Below are 17,032 nucleotides of genomic sequence, written 5' to 3' on the forward strand. Positions count from 1 at the left end.
TCTTTATGAGACCGGTATGTTTCGTACTGTTTCAGCAGTGCATCTAGTAATTCTAGTAAGTTCTGTTCTCGAGAAAATTCATGTGTTTCTGTTCTCAGTATTCCAGGTAATGTTTCTGTCCGAACTGTTATTTTAAATGTTCTTCAATGTGTTTTCAATGTCGTGGTATGAATGTGTTGTTTTTCAGTAATCATCGTGTTCATTGTGTATTGTATTGTGTCTAGACTCTAGTTCAGCCATGCCTCTGTTCTCCAAGTTACGTCAGTTAAAAACTAGAAAATGTCTGCTCGAGGAAGCAGTTCCTGTCCCGCCTAGGGACAGTCCAGGTCATTTTATGTATCACAAGCATGGTATAAGTGCCATATTATATCTAGATCTATGGGTCGAGTATACCAAGGAATTAGAAGAAAAGTATAGATGGCCTGTATCAGGCACATGGGATGCCGAGTGCATCATGCGAGTAGAAGAAGTATTATGGAAAAAGAAAGCCAGACAGTCACAGAAAGATGCCATCGAGTTATGGCGCAAAGAATCTCATAAAAGAACAGAAAAAGAAATCAGAAAAACAGAATTAAGTAGAGAATCCACAGAAAGAGCCCAGGAAAGGGAGTTAATCGAAGTAGGTGAACGAGTTAAAGTCGAACAGTCAGACAGACAGAGGAATGCCCTTATTAAGGGTATGTACCCTCTTCTTGCCGAGGGCTTGCCAAAAGCAACCCCGGAGGCATCCAGTAGTTTCCCGCCACCACTAGTTCCGACCAAGCTACGTCACAAACCGACCGCAGCTGATATTTTTCTCTCGTCCTATTTGGACGACACAGTCCCAGAATATGCAAATCCTGTTCCGCCAGCTCCTGCAAATAATGTAATTTCTGCTCCTCCAGCCACCGGGGCACCCGTTACGGTACCCCCGGTCCAGCCCACATTACAAGTACCCGCTACATCGGTCACTCTGCCAGCACGAAGAGTATCAGTCGACGATTCCAGTTTAGGGGCCGCGGGGGGAGGTCCTCCTGGTACCCCGCCGCCACACAAACGTGTAATATTAGCCGAGTTACATGAACGTGCGTTACAGCGCACGCCCAAACATCAGTCAGTTGCAGATATCAGGCGAGCTCTTACCGAATGCCGTTATGATCCGGTCCCAGGTGATGATAGTATGGTTATATATTCATTACGCGTAAGACGGGTGACCGAGTATTTGGACACCCTACCAAATATGAAAGAAGATCTAGACAGAATATATTGTTTCATCCGTACAGGGGATGATCCAGAAAGTATTGGCGAAGTCATGTCTCTAAGGAAAGCTGAGACTCAGCTCATGCTATTAAAGTTTCTAATAAATTGTTTAATAAGAGAACAAGATTATCCGACTGAAGATCCGACCGAAATGAGAGCTCTGACGAAATGGAGTGATCATATAGCCGAGGGAAGACACAAGACACTCAGTAGTATAGAGAGTATGTACAAGAAAATACGTAAAGAAATAATAAGGTTACACGAACAACGCAAAGAAGCACTAGTAAGCGAGAAAGAAAGTAACTCTGATACTGAGGAAGCAGAAGACGAGAATCCTTCCAGAATAGCGAATGTAGGTAGAACTAGACTTTCCGACCGACATTCACGTCTAGAACACAAGAAAGTTTTCTCTCTTCCAGCACCAGAACAAGAGAATCTAGAGCAAGTATTTCAAGCTACCGATCACATTCTGAAATCACGAATCGGTTATAGTGAACTTAGTACCATGCATGAACAAGAACTAGTCCGATCAGCAGTCCGATGGACTACTGATTCTACCACTTTTCCAGACGAAAGAGTGGCACAAATGTTTCTGAAACTGCCCCCAGCCGAGCAGCGACTGGTGGGTATGTATATGATCCAGCACCTCATTACTCTGTATGAGGGTCAGCATTCTGATCCAGGTCCGTTACATGATGTTCTGAACGAGTTACTACAGTACAGATGGAAAGGTCTAGGTACCGATTTAATTAGTATAATTCTAGAACAGCGCCACAAATATAGAACATTCCTGAACCCGCATTTTGTTCATGTCTCACCTCCAGAAAGTAAACCATTTTACATAGACAGACAGCATCCGTTACGAGAAGTACACCCAGTTAGGACACAGGGTGGTGAAATGCAACGAGTATTTGTTTACACCCCGATTACCAAGATGGAACTCTTAGAGATGAAGAAGTTAATTCCCTGTCACGATAAAGATCCAGCAGGGTTCCACCGTGAATTAAAAGACATGCTCCGTATGGGAGAATACACGTATCCAGATATAATTAAAATGCTAAAGGTTCTGTTGCCTGCGGGCATATATGAAAAACTCAAAGAAAAAGAATGGGAGGTGGGAGAGAAAAAGATAGATTGGGCAGCTCTAGAAGCTGAAGATAATATACGAGTACCAGGTACCGGTCTAGGAGACAAATGTAAAGAATTGCCCGAACTATTAATACAAGTTTTGCCAAGATTACTAGCCACGAAAAAGGAAGACTGGGATGCAATCTCAGCCTGTAAACAGAAACAAGACTAAGATACTAGTGATTTTTATTCTAGGTTTGAGAAATGTTTCAGTATCAACAGTGGTCTCAAGACGAGTAGCGAGTCATACCCTCATCTTTTTGTTACTAAACTAGTCGAGAATTCAAGTCCACAAGTTAAAAATCGAGTTTTGAAAGTCGAAAGTACATGGCAAGCTAATACTCCGTCCCAAATGTTACAGATGCTCCAGTACCACCAGAATAGAATCAGAGAAGAGCAAGATCATGAAAGGAAACGTATGAAAGACACAAAAATGAAAGTATTAGTTGCACAATCTGTTCCTCAAGACAGTCAGAAGAGGGGTATGAATCAAGCCAGTCATCCTGCAGTTCCTGTTAAAGGGACCTGCAATTATTGTAAACAGCCAGGTCATTTTATAAACGAGTGTGCAGTTCTGAAACACAACATAGCTACCGGTAAAACTAAAGAAAGACCACGTCCGCCTAGACAAGAACAAGTTTCACAGACTTCCCAGTTACCACAGAATGCACAACAGACAGTTACAGTACCGCAGCCTATAGCTGCAACACAGCATGTTACACAGCAGATGTACCAGTACGCACAGTCCGAGTATCCAGAATACCAGCAGTATTCATGAAACAGCCTAGAGAGGGAGGTAGGCTTGCCTCTCATCGAGATACCTGTAGATCAAGAGTGTCCCTATGTTCACAGTCAAGTATTAGGGAAAGACAGAAAGTTTCTGATAGATACAGGGGCAAGTAGGACTACTATCAGTCACGACGAGGTTCCAGGGGCTCCGCTCTCAGGCTCTAGAAATATTTCCCTTGGATTTTCAGGAAAGCCAATAGTTAACGAGATTTCCAAACCAGTTACTCTAGAAGTAGGTCCATTGTCCCGAACTACTGATCTGTTACTTACAAAGTCATGTCCAGAAAATGTGTTAGGCATTAAGACACTGAAAGAATTAGGTGCAGTTATTTGCTGCTCCCCAGAAGGAATACGTTTGTTTTTACGTGACTTCAAGGGTCACTATGTATTACGTGATTTTGATCCAAGATTGTTAAATGTTCCGCAGCATTTATGGGCGCAAGGTCCAACTGATGTTGGTTTTATGCAAATCACACCCCATCGTGTGACTCTGAAACCAGGTGTAGTGTTACCACGAATCAGACAGTACAGATTGCCACCTGAGGCTGTAGCAGCCTTATCCAAAATTATTGACGAGCTTATTGTTCAAGGAGTGGTTGTAGAAACTGACTCCAATATATGTAATTCTCCTATCATTCCAGTCATGAAACGTACTGATCCAAATGCACCTCCAGTATATCGATTAGTGATTGACCTTTGAGAACTTAATAAATGTATCATTCCCCAGTACCCAGTTGTCCCAGATATTTCTTCCCTATTGACAGCCATTGATTCTGAAGCTACGTTTTTCACAGTCATAGACCTCAAGAATGCATTTTTCAGTGTCCCCATTAATCCAGACAGCCAGTTCCTTTTCGGATTCTGTTTAAATGGAAGGAGCTATAAATTCACACGAGCTCCTCAAGGTTTCACAGAAAGCCCTAGTATTTACAGTCAAGCACTCAAGAGACAACTAGACAATATTCACATGCCAACTGACACTGCCCTGCTCCAGTATGTCGATGATCTACTGATCACAGCCCGCTCTGAACGTGACTGCGAGCGAGCGTCACTTACAGTTCTGTATTTCCTAGCCGAAATGGGGCACAAGGTGTCCCCTTCCAAGCTTCAATTCTGTGTCCAGCAAGTGATCTATTTAGGCCACTTACTGTCCAAGAGGGGTAGGCAGTTGACACCTGACCGTATCCAGTTAATAGCGAGTCTTCCTCAGCCCAAGACCCAGAAGGAGGTACGAGCTTTTATCGGCCTCACTTCTTATTGCAGACAATGGATTCCCCAGTATGCATTTCTAGCCAAGCCACTGATACGGTTAACCACACAGGAGGCAGCCGTATCGACTGTCCTCCCTTGGACATCTGAACATACACTTGCTTTTAATGAATTAAAGAAAGCCTTATGCCAAGCACCCGTTCTAGCTACACCGAACTACAGTAAGCCTTTTACACTTTTTGTCACAGAACGTGAAGGTACAGCATTATCTGTTCTCACACAAGATCAAGCAGGACAATACAAGCCTTGTGCTTATTTTTTGAGCACATTAGATCCAGTAGCCCAGGCTCTGCCTGCGTGCCTCAAGTCAGTTGCAGCCACAGCACTAGCTATTAGACAAAGTGATTCCATAGTGTTAGGACATTCCCTGACAGTACAAGTTCCACACTCCGTGGAAGTTCTTTTAAACCGAACACAGACTCAGCACTTGACAATTGCACGTTTAACAGGTTATGAACTGACACTGTTCCAGCCACACATAGAAATCAGACGCTGCAACGTATTAAATCCTGCTACATTGTTACCGTCTGTTACTTCAAATCCTGCCACACATGACTGTGTGGAAGTTGTTAACACCATGACAAAGCCAAGACAAGACCTGACAGATATTCCGTTACCAGATCCCGACCTGACACTTTATGTGGATGGTTCATGTATGAGAACAAGTACAGGAGAACTAGTAGCCGCGTATGCAGTGACTACTGAAACTGAAGTTATAGAGACACACCGTATTGACACTTTGTCCGCTCAAGCAGCAGAGCTAGTCGCTCTGACCCAAGCCTGCATACGTGCCAAGAACCTGAAAGTTAATATCTACACAGATTCACGTTATGCATTCGGAGTCGTACACGACTTTGGAGTGCTCTGGCAAGAAAGAGGTTTTATGACTTCTCATGGAACCAAGATTCAGCATGGTCTCCTCATTCAAGCTCTGTTAGAAGCAATACATTTACCGACAGCTATCGCTATCATGAAGTGCAAAGCACACACGAAAGTAACTGACATTATTTCCCAAGGTAATGATCTAGCAGATCAAACAGCCAAGCTCACAGCTCAGACTCCAGACATTCCAGTTAACACGACACAGACACACACTCCAGATCCGACTACATGTATGACAGTTAAGGACCCTACTCAAGATGTCATAGATATCCAGTCACATGCTACTCCCGATGAAATCAAGAAATGGTCCGAACAAGGAGGGGTCCAGACAGATCAGGGATGGTTGACGAAGGGAAAAGCCACATGGTTTCTCCCCGACTCAATGGTTCAAGTCATTATTAATACCGCACATAGTCCTGCACATTTAGGAGAAAAAAGCTATGTTAGACAGTATCCAGAACATTTGGTTCAACAAGCATTTACGAGCTGCAGCCAAGCAGAAAGTCCGTACCTGTATGATATGTTGTCAGTTCAATCCAGGTAAAAGTGTCCCGGTGGAACAAGGGGGATTCCAGCCTCCTGACCACCCTTTTGAGGTCCTCCAGATGGATTATATTCAGATGGAGCGATGTCGAGGTTTCAAGTATGTCCTTGTAGTTGTATGCGCTTTGTCCAGGTGGACAGAGGCATATCCAGTCCCAGATTACACAGCCGCGACCACTGCCAAGCAGCTGGTTCGTGAATTTTTCCCCCGTTATGGACTCCCTAGGGTCGTGTATTCTGACAACGGCCAGCCATTCTCATCTGAGTTAATGAAGCATGTTTCCCTTCTGTTAGGGTACCAGTGGAAGTTTCATTGTGTACGCCATCCTGAAGCAGCAGGTCTCGTAGAGAGACATAACCAGACCCTGAAAATCCGCATCGCCAAAGTCTGTAAAGAGAAAGGTGTGGACTGGCTAGTAGCTCTGCCAGTCGCCCTATTTTATATGCGCATGGTCGCACATTCCAGATCAGGTCTGTCCTCGTATGAGGTCGTATTCGGCCGCCCCCCGAATATGTGGGGTACACCTAGACCCCGAAGTATTACAGATGTTTCCAGTAATATGCTGACAGATTACCTAGCTTCCTTGATGTCTGCCCTACACTCTTGTCGTTCACAGGTTGCCGCCGCATTTCCAGACAATACCGAGGTGAAACCGCATGAAATCGTTCCAGGAAGTTTGGTCCTCGTGAGGAATTTTGATCGTTCAAGTCCGCTGGAGCCCCGCTGGAAGCAGCCTCAACTTGTCCTTCTGACCACCCGTACGGCCGTGAAGTTGGAGGGCCGTAAGGGTTGGGTCCATCTGTCTCACGTCAAGAAGTTCCATGGATTGCAAACTAAGACTTTTTCCAAGAACATTTCCAAGGATTACCTTTCTTCTAAAGACTGCCAAAATACTATTCTCAAGGACTGTCCCGCTACTGACATTGATATAAAGCCCTCCCTGTTAGAGAAAACTCCGCAGCAGGAGTATAAACAGAAACTCCGGTCTAGTAAAATAAGTCAGCCAGTTTAATTGTCTAAGTCCCCCTCGGGTGAAACGGTTAGACAGGTTTCTGACATGTATAAGATAGACCCCCATAGTGAGAGAGTTAGTCAAAACTCTATCAGATGTATCGTTATTTTATGTTTTCTTCTATTTTTGAGTTTGATGGTTACCTGCACAAGTTATGCATTGCATTTATGTTTTCCAATTTCTCATGTAAATAAGTTTTCTAATGCTACAGTAGAGCACACATTTAGTGATCTGCCTCCTCACGAGCTATCCTATCGTCTTGCTATGAGAAATAACACATTCATCCGTATGTTACACTATTCACACCAGACCAGCAATGCTACTAATTGTTGGGTGTGTGGTCGACTCCCCCCTTTCCAGACACCGAAGGGAGTTCTGCCACTCTTTCCTTATCCGTTTTCACATAATGGTTCGTGTGGAGCATGGTCCACGTTAACGTCATCCTCAACCGATATGTCCCTTCTTAATAATACATGTTTTCCAGACAAGCAAGGTCTCACCCATAGAACAGGGTTAGATCTAGAAAATGAAGTTTATAATTTAGGAAATTATTCTTCGAACTTTATGGTCCTGAATGTTCAGTCTGATACTACTCCAGATTTACCTGCCATTTCAGTACTACCAGTCAAAGGCGAATTATGTGTCCGAAAGAATGGTTCCGCACATGTAGGACATAGTGATTGTACTACTATTGTCAAGTATAGTGACAGTGGGAAATCTATTTTCAAAGCCTCACGTCATTCTTATTTTGTTTGTGGTCAGACCGCATATGTTCGTCTGCCCCTCGATTGGGATGGAACCTGTTACATTGCCTTCCTACTGCCACCAGTTTTTCTAGCCCCATCCGATTATCATAGAAACACACATCTAGTACACATTAGACATAGAAGGGAGATCGAGTCCCCAATTGTCGATCAAACTGAAACTGCTCTAGAACAATATCAAGACTTCAATAAAGGTTTCTTCTTCTTTTTAGGCCCCGTCCAGAATAGTAAGTTAATCCGTAGGTTAACCAGAACCCTTGAAGCAGTAGTGAATGAGACTACTTCTGCTCTAGGTAACTTAACCGAAGAGCAATCTGCTATGAGATTTGTCGTTTTGCAAAATCTTCTCGTTCTTGACGTCATACTAGCCGATAGAGGAGGAGCATGTAGAGTCATCGGATCTAGTTGCTGCATTTTCATTCCTAATAACGCGCCGTCTGTTTATTCAGCTATAACCAGACTTCATAAAATTGCCCATCAGTTACACCAGAATCCAGGCACCTGGACATGGTCCGGTTGGCTCTGGAGTATAATTTCTGCCTGGGGATGGAAAGTATTGTCATTCCTAGGTATAGCAGTAATGATCATTTTCAGTTGCTGCCTCTGTTTACAATGTGGCCCTGCGATTTGCGGCATTTGTGCTACATCCTGTATTCCAAGTCCTAGTCCTAAGCCCCGCTCTAGATCCCGTTCCAAGACAATTCGAGACGAGCAAATGATACTGTATGAAATGATAGATGGTATCATGAATATTGATGTTTCCTGATGGAAACGTAGTGACAAGGAGGGAATGTGGAAAAGTAAATTTTGCCATGTTCTGTGTCCCTACGTGTTCCCCATCTTATGTTATATGTGCATGATCAATATGCATATGTATTCCCTTATGACCGATTAAAGACGCAATTACAGTTGTGTCCATCTCTAGTATGCCAGTTTCCAGTTCTCGTGAAAGCTACAAGTATTAGGTCTATGTAAAGCTATGTTGCCACGTTTCATAGTGTGCACGTTAATTCAGTAAAAGTCCCCGTTTCTAGGCCTCAAAAGGGCCCGGACCCAGATTCAGCTCCTGTCTCCTGAACCCTCTCCGAGGAGCGATGCAGCCCCCACCTGTATCCCTGACCCTTCACTTACTTCCTGCCTCACAGTGCCCGGCTCGGCCTGGCTCTGCCTGCCAGTCTGCCAAGAGTATGTTATGATTCTAGTTATCAGTCCAGCACTCCTTCTCTGCATTCCTAAAGCTACTGAATCGCATCAATAGTTTCAGTCATCGTTTAGCCTTTACGTCTCCATGTAAGAGAAATACTGTATTAATGTTCATTTAATATTCCTTGCAACCGCACTACATGTAGAATAATGCATGCACCAGTCTTAGAGTCTGTTAGCCTTTGCCCTGATAACTTTTGGATTCTATCAACATGTTCTCTAAACATCAGATACTAGATAGTGTTTAGGTACATGTCGCTCTGACTCTCCAGACTTTCGTCTCCTCTTCTAGCGCAGAAGTCATAGCCCCCAGTTCCTCCTAGTAACACGTCATTGCCAGCTTGCGCGCACCACTAGATCAGAGGTCCCGGCTCCTTAGGTAGCCCCCTCCATGTTTCCGCCCCATTTATGACATATTCTGTTACGTTTACATCACATGTCTATGTACACGCCTCTTGTTACACCTACTTTCTGCCTTATCTTTCGCGACTGCTACAAACCCCGCCCACTGCTACGCCTACTACACTGAATGTAATGCAATTGTTTAACTATAAATATTGTGCACTGTTATTAAAAGTTATTCCCTTATGCTCATCCCAGATCCTGCCCCGGCAGCTGCCAGGCCCTGCCATCCTATTCCCGTGCAGGTTGTCCTGTTGCTGTCCTTTATGCTGTATTAAAACCTGCAAACTCCAGCTACCTCGAATCTTGACTCTTATTTATTGAGCTATCTGTTAATTAATTATTCCGAAAAATAGTACAGGTATTTAATTATTTATTTACCACATTACTATAAGTTGTCCAACCACTCCATTACTATGTGTGGCATTCAGGTGGCAAATGACATGCACACGATCATATTACCTAAGATAAATATTGGATATCCGGCCATCGGCATCAGGAGTTTAGCAGGACAGTTTCACTGGTAATGGAGGCCTGGAGTGGTTCATTATAGACTTTTTGAAAGCGATCCTTCCGTCGTGCCCTGCTTCTATTACTAATAATACATAACCTTAGCCCCAGGTATGACAGAGAATAGTGCTGTGTTCTTTCTACTATTATCAGGAATAAAGATGGCAAGTAACCCCCTAACCATATGGGAAAACCAGTTTTCGCATCGGCTTCCTGGGGCAGCTGCTAGCGCCATTGGCCAGGGGTTGGCCAACCACAGCTGGGTCAGCCGGACTAAGCAGGGCATGCAAGCATGACTATTACCCTGGCATGTTAAGCTAGTGAGAATAAGAGCACGTGCGGGCACGCGCCTGTAGACGCCCTCGGGTAGCCTCTGGTAGGCCTCTGGTTGTGGCTGCCGGCAAGTATTGTTGTGATCGTTATGTTCACACCCAGTCTTTTGATAGAATCTGCACGACCAGACTCCTGGTCGTGAGAGTTATTCATTTATGACTGCCCTTCGGGCCATCTCTCCTGGGGTGTCTTATGCTAGATATGGTGGGGCGCAGTTTCACTAGCGGTCCAAACCCAGAGAGAGGGTAGCATGTTGTCAACATGTTGTTGTGGCAGACTTCCAAATCACCTGAACTCCCCGATGGGGACTTTCCTGGGCCTAGGGGAATATATATACTAGATTAGGGGGCTCCTTACTAACAATAGCGAGGGCATGTTAATTCAGGAGCAAAGTAACAGGGCAGCAATCATCTTACTTACTGTTAGATTTTGCATCCTGTTCCCTCCCATTCGTGAAGGTAGGGGGTTGACCTGCTTTTAGCCGCTGTCAATCAGACTTGCCCTTGGTTATGTGCGGCATTGAGGGCCTTGCCCATCACAGTGTACGCATACTGTTAGGTGAGGGGACAGCCTCATTTTCAGGAGCTTCTGTGTGTTATGCGGAACCACGCTGGAGAACCTCCCTACCCGCGGCAGTCATTTTGACTCATATTCAAAATAAGTAATACAGTTTCTACCTGTCCCTCGCATTATGTGAATGTAGGTAGTTGACCTGCTCCTGGTTTCTGTCATTCGGATTCGACCTTGTTAGGGTGCGACTCTGTGGGTCTTGTCCCATCACAGTGAACGCATATAGTTATGCGTGGGCGGACAGACCTTTGTCTGGTAGTCTGTTACCTATGCAGGAACCACCTAAACCATGTGCTTACTTGCCCATTCAGCAGTGAGGTTCTTTGAAATCTGAACCTGTGTTTAAAATATCATTATTCTGCTATGATTTTGATATCAGAGAAACGAAAATGGCAAGTTTTATATGTGTGTGTATTTTCATCACGATACAATGATGAATGCAGAAGTTATTGACAAATTCATTCTGAGCCCACAGGTTCTATGTTGTGAACAGCAGCCATCTTAGGTGTTGCCCTTTACATAGGCATATACATGAGCCAATGATTCTGGTAGAGCAAGTATTAAAGGACACGTACCCCTTAGCTTGAGTTCTCCCTGACTCCCATTTGACCTGAATAGGCTGAATCTGCCTACGTGATGTTGGCCTCACCAAACCAGTCCATGCCCTCTAGTCAATCTATATTAAAGATCTGAGCAACTTGTTGTGTACATTGGCCTGAGCAAGATTAGAACGTCAAATACAGTAGCCATGCCTGTTTATGACCCACAAGCATCCTTTATCCTACATTTCTATCTTCCACACCTGGCTCCGTTTCTCTGCTTCTGGGCTTTTACAATGGGGAGGTGACCGTTTATATGATGGGGAGGAAACCAGTTCTATTGTGATTTACTCCGGCCTGCACAGGAAAATATGTGAAGTTTGACATATGTTCATGATGGAAGATGGGTTGGACAGTTTGGGCAAGCAAACTGGTATTTGTAATTATAACATGCTTTGTTAGTAACATGGGAGTGACCTACAATGATGTGTTTCAAAGCAAGAATGTGAGCCTAGGGCCAAACTTTTTGTATAAAAAGCCTGCCTGAGAAAGCTCAGGAGGCTCCCTCTTTCAGCTGTAGAACTACGGTTGGACGACGAAGCCTCATAATTAATTATAATAAAGATGTCTTTTGATTTTACAGATTGGCTGTCAATTCCTTTGCTGCTTTATTATGCAAACTGCTGGATAGATCCCTGGTGGGGAGACTGAGTCATTTTCTACTTTTCCTCAGCAGGACCCGTGACTTTCGGGTAATTTTATAAGCTTCAATGTACATGTAGAGGTTTAATGCTTTACAGGTCAGAAAGTTACCAAGGGACCAAACTGGTGTGCAAGTCTGGGGAGCATTCATTGCAAGAGACAGTAGCCGGTTCTCGTGTTCAGCAGGCTCCTTGCGGTACTTTCTCAGACATGCTATGTGGGGCATGGTATAGCATAGGCATTGCAACTTTATTACTTGTCAGTCTCTCCTTTTCAGGCATGCCTTTGCCGCACTCACTGGGGGAGGGCTAGCCATTTTCGGCTGCAAACATGGTTCGTTCCTCTCCTGAGGTCACTTTGGCAGCAGGTCCCGGGAGCCTCTAACTAGGGCAGGATAGGGGTTGACCGCCCGGTAAGCGGGGGCATGCCTTTGTCAGATACTGGAGGTCAGTCTCCTCCCAATTTGAGCAGGCTTGGGGTTGTTGCCTCCAAGTCCTGGTGGCGCCCTGTACCAGTCTATGCAATCCCTCATTTTGGTGGTGTCAGGTCTACTCAGATATGCGATCTTAGAGTTAGCAGGGATCAAGGTGTCTCCGGGCGAAAAGCATGTGATCATGTGGTGCCTGCGTTTCTCCCCTTTAGTCCTGTTGCATTAAGGAAAGTACACCCCACTAGTCAAGGAACAGATACTCTGTATTTTCCTACATTCATCGCCTGTATTCTATGAGTTTAGAAGCACAAGCGCTCAAACCGAAGCACTATGCACGTCAGTCTCACCCTGAAGCGGTGGTGCCTGGGCCTTGGTCTGCGATAGTTTCTGTTGCACGAATCATGCATGCGTTGGGGCTCTTTAGGGTACGAGCCTTGAGGGCAGCAATACAGGACCCCCCCCCACTCTCGTGGCGGTCTGGTATCTCGGGCTCGCTATGCCAGTTTTCTTGGAATAAGTGGGATGTCGGTGCAGGCATTGACGTTAAGAGTTAGGTCATGCTACACAGCCCTGTCGCGTCTGAGATGACTGGGCGTGCTTATAGCTCCTCTCTGCGATCAGAGTATGATCCGCTTGGAACTCAGCTGCACTACTTCTTAGCACAAAGGGATAGCTTTACCCCCGTCAGTCTCATGTAAATAGTGTGCTCAGCGTAGGATCTACACAGTCCTATGTCAGCGTGTGTGGCCTTGGCCGGCGAAATTGTTGGGGCAACAGCTTCGGCCCCTTTTGCAGGGATAGGTTCCCCTGCCCTCCTCCTTCACGCATGTGGGATAGTCTACACTATTGATGTAGAGGGTTTCTGCCCGGGGGGTATATGCTGCTTAAGTTCAGAAGTGGAACTCTTTGGTTCAGCCTACTCATCCCTTGGCGGGGGTCGTCAGTCAACTTTTTAGAAAGCTACTTATTGTTGGCAGCAGGGTCCAAGCAGTCTCCGGATCTAAGCAGTCCGGGTCTAGCAGTCTCCGGCCTCCTGGGGCCATGTGTTTTGGCTGTTTACCTAAATGCGAGTGCACCACTCAAGCTATACTATTTTGCACCGATCACTTAAAATAGCCTGCAGTACTTTGCCTGAGGATAGTTGCTCAAGCGTACACGAGGCACAGTTTACAGTTGTTTTGTGCCTAGCATTTCACCAGAAGTAGTACATTACTGGGTTTTGTCTGCGGATGCTTTGTGCGAAGGTGTGTGGTGGGTATCAGTGTCATGCGCTGGTTCTGCTATGGTTTGATCAGGGAGCGATATCAGCAGGGGAGGTCCCCTTATCTCTTGGGCTCTTTCCAGGGGTATTACCTCTAGAACCATGGTTAGTCTACACTATTGCTGTAGAGGGATTCGTTCCCTGGGGTATTTGCTGACTAATGTCAGTGGGCTTGTGGTGTCAGCGGGCGTGTCTGGTCGCAGGTCGGGATCTTACCGGGGCACTTGGTTCTGTCCCAGCAATCCCTGCTGGTGGTCTTAAGTCATTCTTACAGACAAGCTATCTACAGGTAGCGTGGCCTAAGCTGCTGCCAGACTAAACCCGAAAGGGCTGGTGATGCCTGCTGTTAATACCTGTTCAATCCCGTGTGGCATATGCAAAACCATCGCCCAGGTATATAGTATAATATGTATTTATCACTTCGATGCCCCTGTGCTCTTTCGAGTATCGCTGCACACTTTCTCCATGTTATGCGGAGAACGGCGTACAGCAGGAGTGTGACTTGCTGGGTATCGCCTGCTGTCGCTTGTTGTGAAAGGGTGTGGTTGAGTTGTTGGGCAGGTGCTGGAACGCCTATTGTTGTTTCGAAGCACCTTCAGTAGTGGGGCCCCTCCTCATCACTTTGTCATTACCTGGTGGTATGACTTCAGGTAACCGGGTTAGGTTACACCCTGGCTGCATAGCATTAAAACACCCGGGGTATCTGCAGATTAGGGGCAGAGGGGCCTGGGTGACTTCAGGCATGTAATGTTCATGTCAGGATCAGGTCACTTCGGGGTGGAAAGGGTCCACCGCTCACCTGCTGTTTGGTCTTGTTCTTTAGACCGTTAAAATGCTCTGCAGAGCAAAGGTTACAGGTTTCCCTAAAATCTAAGTGGTGGGGGCCGTGAAAAGATTCCCCCAACGGAGGGGCCTGGGTTTCAGCAAACACAAGATGTTTCAGGACAAGGTCAAGGGTTACCTCGAGGAGGATGGTGTTCTCTCACGCCCGCAGGCTTAGACCTGTTCCTCCTAGATCTTAAGAAGCATTGATGAGCAAAGGTTGCAGGTAATGAGGAGTAGCAGTGGTGGGGGGGCCCGTGCGGCAGCGGGTACCACCGCACGGGCTGTGGCGGAGTTACTGGGCGATCCGGAAGAAGAGAGGTGCAAACGCTGGACGTCAGCGGGCACATGGGGGTGCCAGAGCATTACCTCAGAGCCTAACCTGTAACCTCATGGGAGGTGCAGGAATTCGTGTCGGCACCCCAGTAGTCCTTCGGGCGGTTGTGGGCCTGTGCAACCGGGGGTTTGCCTAGTCACGCCCCGCAAATGGGCGTGTCAGTATAATTATGGTAATTGTGCAACAGTTGGGTGGTTCGCCACTGTGTTGTTTGGCTCAACAGGCGGGCAGGTTGCGAGAATGCGGCCTGCCCTAGGATCGCCCGTAAGTCTACCCACCGTCATTACATATGTTGTATGTAATAAACCTGCAGCAATTTTCCCAAACCAAACACTTGTGTCTTTGTGTTATTTGCGGGTTTGGGCATGTGGGGCGGGGGTTCTTGTGGCCCTGATGTGACTATACAATTTGAACGGCTTATAAAAAAGTAACCTCCTAACGCTTTCACAAGTAAAAAGCAACTTAGAGTTTACTCTGGGATGGGAGAGACGAACTGGATCTCGAGGAGCTTAGTCATTGACAATATGGATGTGTAGAAAAAAAATATATGTTTGCTAAAATCTACACGCTATGGAGAAGATAATGGATTATGTGGTAAATCTCTAAATAGCGGAAGACAATAGTATAATTCCAGTGGCCCCTACTATAATGTTGCTCAGCACACAAAAATAAAAAAGACCACATATAGGGTGAACGAGACAGGTGCTTTGCCTCATATTTCATAAACGACAACTTCATTGGAGGGTGAAGGGGCGAGCAGAGGCATGAACGTTTAAAAGTTCATATTTAAAAAACATCAGATAAGTGCCTCTAAATGCAGTCATATAATCTTAGGTAATAAAATGGGTCCTTCTGCATGTTGGTTCCGAGACTGAAGCCAGAGACCCTTGGCTCGGCTCTCTCTCAATTCGTTGGCTTGCACCACAGGACGGGCTCACCTGTTTGCCGCCATGGGAGGACCTTTTCCTTAGAGCCCGTACTCCTTTCCACCTTCGGGACACGCAGGACTACGAAGAACTACAAAATCCATTCCCCTATCCTGTCTCTCCACAGCGAGACGTTGACTTGAACCCGGGAGTAGGTGGGTATAACCCCGAAAGACCTTGTCGGAGCCCAATGAAAGGAGGAGGTAACAAACAGGAGGGGTTTCAGACTATGGCGTGGGAGCAGCAGGAACAGTGTCGGGAGAGCGGAAGGAAGAAGATGGACCCTGCAAGCGGACGACCGAAGGAGACCCAAGGAACGAGGACGCCCTGGGAGAAGGAGACGCGGAACCGGACGAGCGGTGGTACGAGGAGTGGTGGTGTCTGCCGGAGGATGCTGGAGAGCGGCCGCAACTCAGGAGAGTTGCGGCAGAGCCGGTGAGTGATAGAGTCTCCTGGGACCAGGGGGTGGGTACGAGGGAAGCGGCGGCAAACACGGGAAGGGATGCGGGTAAGGAACTAGGGGTTCAGTTTTGAAAGTACCCGTGTGTTGTACGCTCACGTATATTGGTTGCCTGATTGATGGATTGATAGAGTTTGAGTGTAGACGTTGAGTCCTATCGGATAAAACTACGGCAAATGAAGGAAGGTCCCCAAGAGATACCCAGAGCATTGTATTGTAGGGTAAAAGATATGGCTGATCGCTGGTTAAAACCAGCTACAACAGATAAGGATGGGATTATGGCCAAAATATATTTGGAGCAATACTTGTCCTCTCGTCATCCTACTATTCAAAAGTGGGTACGTCAACAGGCTAATCGCACTCTTGAAACTGCAGTGGTAATTGCCAGTGCCTATAATAGAGCACAAGAGATTCAAAAGGGGCGAGAGGAACCTACGGGAAAAACAGGGGACCCCGGAACACATCGGTCTCCTCGTCCACCGTTAGTTAGGAAACCTGAGCCCTTAACCATTGTACCCGGAGCCCCAATTATCCGACCCCAGTCTATGGGTCCCCAATGTTTCCAGTGTGGAGGGACGGGACACATCGTCCAATTTTGTCCTCAAAAAGAAGAACCTATGGAAATAGGGATGGCCTGCAACTACTATTGCTCTCCCTCTGAAAAAAATCTACCCCCTTATCGTTGCACAGTGTCCGTGAATGGACATCCATTGACTGTTCTGGCTGATACAGGGTGTCTGCACAGCGTAGTCCGACCTCAAGACCTGGGATCCCGTATTGGTCCAATCAACGAAACTGTAGCTCTACGTTGTGTTCATGGTGAGACGAAAAAGGGAGGAACCTGTTGGTGTTACCCATCCTACAAGACGAGAATCCCTGGGAAACTGATAGAAATTTCCACGCTGCGCAG

The 17,032-nt window shown here is 46.2% G+C and overlaps 1 protein-coding gene across 1 annotated transcript; it reads left to right on the top strand.

The window, feature by feature from the left end:
• Positions 1-238: 238 nt before the first annotated feature.
• LOC147659091 (uncharacterized) lies at positions 239-3,145 on the top strand. Its single transcript, XM_086951976.1, is given in 1 exon segment — positions 239-3,145. A coding segment is annotated over 1 exon segment (2,907 nt).
• The last annotated feature ends 13,887 nt before the right edge of the window (positions 3,146-17,032 follow it).

Source organism: Lissotriton vulgaris, unplaced genomic scaffold (genome assembly GCF_964263255.1).
Source record: "Lissotriton vulgaris unplaced genomic scaffold, aLisVul1.2 SCAFFOLD_462, whole genome shotgun sequence".
Taxonomy (NCBI): Eukaryota; Metazoa; Chordata; class Amphibia; order Caudata; family Salamandridae; genus Lissotriton; species Lissotriton vulgaris.